Source organism: Thunnus albacares, chromosome 13, assembly GCF_914725855.1.
Source record: "Thunnus albacares chromosome 13, fThuAlb1.1, whole genome shotgun sequence".
Classification (NCBI taxonomy): domain Eukaryota; kingdom Metazoa; phylum Chordata; class Actinopteri; order Scombriformes; family Scombridae; genus Thunnus; species Thunnus albacares.
The window spans coordinates 31,056,575-31,064,117 of record NC_058118.1 but is presented as its reverse complement, the minus strand read 5'-3'; the positions used below and the strand labels follow the sequence as shown (position 1 = coordinate 31,064,117).

At 41.8% G+C, this 7,543-nt stretch overlaps 1 protein-coding gene across 1 annotated transcript in view; it reads right to left on the bottom strand.

The window, feature by feature from the left end:
* The window catches only part of ncbp3 (nuclear cap binding subunit 3), a 10,433-nt gene extending 6,592 nt beyond the window's left edge, over positions 1–3,841 (bottom strand). The window contains exons 1-4 of the mRNA XM_044371641.1: positions 3,582–3,841; positions 2,254–2,319; positions 754–859; positions 525–650 (exon numbers count right to left, since the gene is read on the bottom strand). Coding sequence (XP_044227576.1) covers positions 525–650; positions 754–859; positions 2,254–2,319; positions 3,582–3,764 — 481 coding nt within the window. The 5' untranslated portion in view covers positions 3,765–3,841. The remainder of the gene's footprint in view (positions 1–524; positions 651–753; positions 860–2,253; positions 2,320–3,581) is intronic.
* Positions 3,842–7,543: the final 3,702 nt, after the last annotated feature.

Here is a 7,543-nt window from a genome sequence, read left to right as displayed (position 1 = left end):
ATTGATTAATGGAGAGAAACACATCTGCAACGATTGATCGATTAGTGTCCAACTATTAAATTAATCAACAACTATTCTGATTAATCGTTAAATAATGGAAATATTGATTAGTTGTACACTGGACGGCAGCAGGAAGTATTTTTAGCTCCGGTGGAAACTGTTTTAGAGGAGAAATGAAAGTAAATTTCTTCTTCTGCAGAAGAAAAGCGAGCTGTGAAACCTGTGGTGAACATCTGGGTCATGAAACAACATCCTACTGTCACACCACTCTCACTGGGAACCAGTTAGAGGATCAGTTAACCCAGACTGGTAAACTGGTGCTGATTTTTAGCTCAGTGGTTGTGATGAGTCTCCAGGAAATGAATGTAAGTCTATGTGATGTCCCCAGAAGTGACCTAGAACAACGTGTGTGTGTGTGTGTGTGTGTGTGTGTGTGTGTGTGTGTGTGTGTGTGTGTGTGTGTGTGTGTGTGTGTGTGTGTGTGTGTGTGTGTGTGTGTGTGTGTGTGTGTGTGTGTTACTCACAGGATGTGTCATCGATCCACTCGATGTGTGCCGGAGGATATTCCTTAAAATAACCGAAGACGTCCTGGGTGCTCATGTCGTCCACGCCCGTCATGTGAATCGCCTCCATACGCAGTTTGGGGATTGCTGAGCACCACAGAAGAAGAAGAAGAAGAAGAACAGGTTGAAGTAAATGATGTCGGTACAACCAGGGTGTGACATGGCGTGCGGGTCAGACAGACGTTGGTACCTTTCCTCATACTGTCTTTATCCAGGAAAACGTTCCTCTGACCGACGCTCACCTCTCCGTGGAAATGGAAACGTCTCGCTCGCTTCTCTTTCCTCTCGATCGCCTCCTGATGGAAACATCCACACTTTTATTAAAAAAAAGGACCAGTTCCCAGTGTTCCCAGTGTTCCCAGTGTGTTAAACCAGCTCTTTGTGTTTCCCTGTTGAGCTGCAGGTGGAAGTAAAGTAACAAAAAGAGGAACTTTGCCACTAAAAAGACTGTAACGATGAAAGATATCTACTGGATCTGAACTGTTGGACTGTCAAACATCAATCAGAGCTTCAATGATGTGACGTCTCACTGGTTTTATGTTTCTACATTCAGGGTTGATGATGTATTTAAAGCTGCAACAACTAGTCAATCAACAGAAGATTCATCGTTTTGAGTCATTTTTTAAGAATAAAAAGTCCAAATTCTCTGATTCAGCTTCTTAAATGTGAATGTTTTCTGGTTTCTTTGACAGGAAACTGAAGACATTTGAGGACGTCACTGATTCTTCATGATGTTCTAACATTTTATGGATCAAATGATCAATAGAGCAAATAACGGACAGATGAATCGATGAGAACGATCGTTAGCTGCAGCTTCATGAGAATATTTGTTTTTACATGATGTGTAAAATGTCTAAAAGCCTGAAAATCAAGTTGTTACAATGTTGACAGAAGGTTTAATCTTAGTTAGAAAGTAACATGTGAACTGTGATCAGTTTCACTACATGTCGACCTGCTAACATGCTAACATGCTAACGGGACTGCAGCGGCTTTTCAATCACGATTTTGTCTTCCAACGATTATGAAAACAAGATAAAACGATGATTGTGCTGCATCTTGTTTCTCAGTGATGTTGTTCAGCTCGCTGTGATGAGCGTCTATCTGAGCTGTTACGCTACAAGAAGACACACAATACAATTTATTTATTATATTATTAATCTATAATTACTCTGTTACCTGCTTCTCTTTCATTTTTCATTTTAACAACGTAAAAACTTTTGTGATTCGTTTGTTTTTCTTCAGGAGGGTTGAAGTGTGTCGACTGACTGTCGGACAAAACAAGATGACGTCACATCATTTGTTTACTAATGTTTCACAGAACAAACAATTAGTTGAGACTGTTAGTGGCAGCAGCCGAGTGATTAAACTCCAGCAGTGAGGACGAAGCGTCTGTGTGTGTCGGTGTCTGTGTGTGTCGGTGTCTGTGTCGGTGTCTGTGTGTGTGTTTGTGTGTCAGTGTTTGTGTGTGTCGGTGTCTGTGTGTGTGTTTGTGTGTCAGTGTTTTTGTGTCAGTGTGTGTCGGTGTATATGTGTGTTTGTGTGTGTATGTGTGTGTGTATATGTGTATGTGTGTATATGTGTGTGTGTGTGTGTCGGTGTATGTATGTGTGTGTGTGTGTGTGTATATGTGTGTGTCTGTGTGTGTGTGCATGTGTGTGTGTGTTAGTGTGTGTGTGTGTGTGTTTGGTACCTTAGAGTTAACATCTATTCCAGTGATGAAGGTTCCAGCTTTGTTCTCGTAGCGTCGACTCGTATCCTGCAAAAAATACAAAATCCATCATCAGACTGATTACAGAGACATCTGTTGTTGGTTTGAATAAACATTTAATAAACAAAATATTTGTACAAATAAATCACATTTGAGAACCAGGAAGCATCAAATATTTATCTTTTTGCTTGAAAACTGACTTCAACGATGATTAATCAACTACTAAATTAGCGGCCAGTTAACTTGTTGCTTCCTGATTTCAACCTGACGAAGGCGTCTGGAAACTCAGTTATGTCAGTTAATGTATTTACCAGGATGCAGCTGTTGGCTTGTGGGGGAAATATGTCACATCAGATTAACATCAAAGAAAAAGAAACTGTAAACAAACAAACACCTCTAAAAATACAGAACTGTTTGACTTTCAACATCGTTATGAGGAGAAAACCCTGAACTGGTTGTGAGTTGTATATATGTGATAAATATTCAGTTAACTGTTTGAGTTATGAAGGAGTGAATGTAATATTTATGTTGTTTATTTATTAATTTCGTTGTTACATGTAGGAAATAAACATAAACAACCACCCTGACCGCTGAGCTCTCCTCCGTGTCTTTACGCCAAACTCCTGTTCAGTAACCGCCATTTTAACTTGAACTATAAGAATTACAGTTATTGATTATGAAGCTGGATATTGATGACACACAGCCTGTCAGACACACGGCAGGTTCACCTGCAGCTGACAGAAACCTGCAATAAAACCTTAAACTCTACAGCTCGTATTTCTGCGCTCTGCTTCCTGTCTGTTCACCCAGTAAACTGGATGTTACTGGGAGGAATATTAATATAATAACAGCAGAGGAAACACCTCTAAAAGTTATAAATAATACTTCAGTTAGCCGTTAGAAACAGGCCGAACTGATCAATAACTGATATGTGTCGGAATTCACAAACATTTTCAGTCATTTTCAACAATTTGCGGTATTTTGCTCATAAAAACATTTAACTTTCTGTTTCCAGAAGGCGGTTTGGTGTTAATAACAGACGCAGCACGTGAAGAGACAAACAGCAACAAGTGACTGAAATAAACAACAAAACGAAACGAAAACAAAGATGTCGTGAATGAAAACTAGTCGGTGTTTAAAGCGGTTAACGGCAGTCAACCGTTAACCTTTAACCGCCGCGGAGACGACAACCCTCTCCGGAGAGAGAGAGCCGGGAGTCGACGTTACCACACGCCGACGCTTCCCGCGGTCCCGCCGGCAGCAGGAGACGCCAGTCCCCGGTCTGATACGGCCTAGTCCGGGGCACTTACCGGCAGCAGCTCCTTCAGGGATCGGTTAACGGAGATGTCCTCCGCCTCCAGCTCTCCTTCCTCCACTTCCATCGGTTCGGCTTCGCGGGCATCTCGGTCCGACTCGGAGTCAGAGTCCGACTCGGAGCGGTCCGAGCCGCTGTCTGATTTCACCGACACCCGCAAGCTGCGCACTGCCGCCATGGCGCTGCGAACAACGGCTGCTGCTGCTGCTGCGGCTGCTTCCGTGACCCGGTAATGTTTGTCCTCCTCGCTCTTCTTCGTTGGTGTTCAGACGTTATATTTGAACATTAGCGCCGCCTGGTGGAAATATGTTAATGTTTGTGTTTTCTTCACTTTGATCCTGTTTCTGTGTCATTTAGATTCAGTTTATTGCATGTATGCATGTTATTTATGTATTGTAAAATGTGTTTTATGCTTGAGAATTTGTTTTAGTTACAACTAATAGTTTTAAGTTTTGGTATATTCTCCAGCATATTGAATCTGAATGAATTTTCTGTTTATGTCTCATATAAAGTGAATTAATTACAAACCCAACAGAAACGCTTCCAATATGGTCGCTCTCATATAAAGCAAATTAATAATATGAATGAACCTGAGACGCAACAGCAACATCTGGATTTGGTGGTAATTTTGCCTTTAGCTGTTTTATATATATGAATGTGTTAAATTATACCAGCAGTATAGAGCACAGTAAACTCTCACAGGGAGGTAGAAGAAGTGAATAAACACACAACGCAAATACAACACTGTCAGATTATAAGTAATAAATATACCAAAAATAACTAATAAGTGATGTCGCCGGTTACTTGTATCACATGATTATAATATGTAATTACATATTATCTTTGCATAAAAACATACAGTATACTCTACTAGGTCTTTACCAATCACTAATCCATAAGCACCTCAAAACTGTACACAGTACTTGAGTAAATGTACTTTTATACTAATGATACTAAGTTATACTAATGAAAATAACTTTTTGTACATTTTTGTTCTTTCCATGTGGACAACATTTCAATAAAGAAAGCAAGAAAGCAAAAGTTCTCAGGAACTGTTCACATCATTTGGATATTTTTTGCCAGTTTTCTGACTTTTCAGTAGATACTGTATGTTTTACTGTACTGAGCATGAACTGAGTCCACATATTAAAATAAGTAACATAAGTCATCTGTTTGGTATGATTGATGTTTTATAAAATAAATGATCAACTGAGAAAAAAAAAACTACACTAAGGTGAGTTACAGCCCAGCCTACCTTCAGGTAAGACACTTAAAGGTGCAGTGTGAAGAATTTAGTAGCGTCTAGCAAAACAGACTTGGCAGAAATCAAATATAATATTTATAAGTTTTAATTAGTGTATAATCACCTGAAAATAAGAATCGTTGTGTTTTCGTTGTCTTAGAATGAACCTTTATATCTACATAGGGAGCAGGTCCTCTTCCACGGAGCCGCCATGTAGCACTGCCATCTACAGTAGCCCAGAACGGACAAACCAAACACTGGCTCTAGAGAAGACCTTTCATGTTTGTTACGAGTTTCTTGGCCACCGTATGTTCTCCTACACGCTTGGAAGAGGAGGATTCAGTCCATCTCTAGATGCCACTAAATCCTACATACACCCATGGGTTAGGGTTAGGGTTAGGGTGTTAGGGTTAGGGTTAGGGCTAGGTATAGGGTGTTAGGATTAGGATGTTAGGGCATTAGGGTTAGGGCGTTAGGGTTAGGGTTAGGGTGTTAGGGTAAGGGCGTTAGGGTTAGGGTGTTAAGGTTAGGGTTAGGGCGTTAAGGTTAGGGTTAGGGCGTTAAGGTTAGGGCTAGGGTTAGGGCATTAAGGTTAGGGCGTTAGGGTTAGGGCATTAAGGTTAGGGCGTTAGGGTTAGGGCGTTAGGGTTAGGGCGTTAGGGTTAGGGTGTTAAGGTTAGGGCTAAGGTTAGGGCGTTAGGGTTAGGGTTAGGGCGTTAGGGTTAGGGTGTTAAGGTTAGGGTTAGGGCGTTAGGGTTAGGGTATTAAGGTTAGGGCTAAGGTTAGGGCGTTAGGGTTAGGGTGTTAGGGTTAGGGCGTTAGGGTTAGGGTATTAAGGTTAGGGCTAAGGTTAGGGCGTTAGGGTTAGGGTGTTAGGGTTAGGGTATTAAGGTTAGGGCTAAGGTTAGGGCGTTAGGGTTAGGGTGTTAAGGTTAGGGTTAGGGCGTTAGGGTTAGGGTATTAAGGTTAGGGCTAAGGTTAGGGCGTTAGGGTTAGGGCGTTAGGGTTAGGGTGTTAAGGTTAGGGCTAGGGTTAGGGCGTTAAGGTTAGGGTTAGGGCGTTAAGGTTAGGGTTAGGGTGAGGGCGTTAGGGTTAGGGCATTAGGGTTAGGGTGTTAGGGTTAGGGCTGGGGTTAGGGCGTTAAGGTTAGGGTTAGGGCGTTAGGGTTAGGGTGTTAAGGTTAGGGCTAGGGTTAGGGCAATAGGGTTAGGGTGTTAAGGTTAGGGCTAGGGTTAGGGCGTTAAGGTTAGGGTGTTAGGGTGAGGGCGTTAGGGTTAGGGCATTAGGGTTAGGGTGTTAGGGTTAGGGCTGGGGTTAGGGCGTTAAGGTTAGGGTTAGGGCGTTAGGGTTAGGGTGTTAAGGTTAGGGCTAGGGTTAGGGCGATAGGGTTAGGGTGTTAAGGTTAGGGTTAGGGCGTTAGGGTTAGGGTGTTAAGGTTAGGGTTAGGGTGTTAGGGTTAGGGCTAGGGTTAGGGCGTTAAGGTTAGGGTTAGGGTGTTAGGGTTAGGGCTAGGGTTAGGGCGATAGGGTTAGGGTTAGGGCGTTAGGGTTAGGGTATTAAGGTTAGGGCTAGGGTTAGGGCGATAGGGTTAGGGTGTTAAGGTTAGGGTTAGGGCGTTAGGGTTAGGGTGTTAAGGTTAGGGCTAGGGTTAGGGTTAGGGCTAGGGTTAGGGCGTTAGGGTTAGGGTGTTAGGGTTAGGGTGTTAGGGTTAGGGCTAGGGTTAGGGCGTTAAGGTTAGGGTTAGGGCGTTAGGGTTAGGGTTAGGGCGTTAGGGTTAGGGCGTTAGGGTTAGGGCGTTAAGGTTAGGGTTAGGGCGTTAAGGTTAGGGTTAGGGCGTTAGGGTTAGGGCGTTAAGGTTAGGGTTAGGGCGTTAAGGTTAGGGTTAGGGTGTTAGGGTTAGGGCGTTAGGGTTAGGGCGTTAAGGTTAGGGTTAGGGTGTTAGGGTTAGGGCGTTAAGGTTAGGGTAAGCTTTAAAGATTTCTAATAATCATTAATTGCAGTTCTGGTTCTGTTAACTTGTGTTCTTTAGTTATAGAAAAAACAACCAGACCACAGACAGTGAAATAAATGATGTTACCCTAACCTTTATCATTAATTCACCATTTTAGAATTTAAACTCTGAGTCTGAACTGCGTCTGTGTGCTTGGAATCTGTTATATTTACCTGCAAGTCTAGTTTAGATTAATCTGATTGTATGTATGTGTGTTATTTATGTTTTCCCACCTTTAAATGATGAGATGACCAGACTGTTTGACAAACTCAAAGACAAAACTGAAGAAATCAAGAGCAGTTTTTTAAAAAAAATCTTTGCATGTTTTGTTTTGTTTTACATATTTATTCACAAATTAAATTTTTTTCCAGTCTATTTCTTTTCTTCCCGTCCTGCAGGGTCTTCAGGTGAACACACACATGTCTGTACTTGAGTAGATGTGTTGGGAATAATTTGTAATACAATGTTTTTGAATTGTGAAGTTTGAAATGTTTAATATCTGTTGTGCTTCCACTCGTGCACAATAAGTATCACCAGCTTACAATTTGACCCAGTTTGGGTCAATGTAGCAGCAAAACAACAACCCAGTGTTACACATATCAGGATTTAGCTAAAAACTGTCACAAACGTCTTGTTTCTTGTACAAAACGATGTGCAGATGAGATTCAGATACACAAGTTATTAACAATCAATAACAAACTCTGATGTTTAAGTTTAAAAAGAG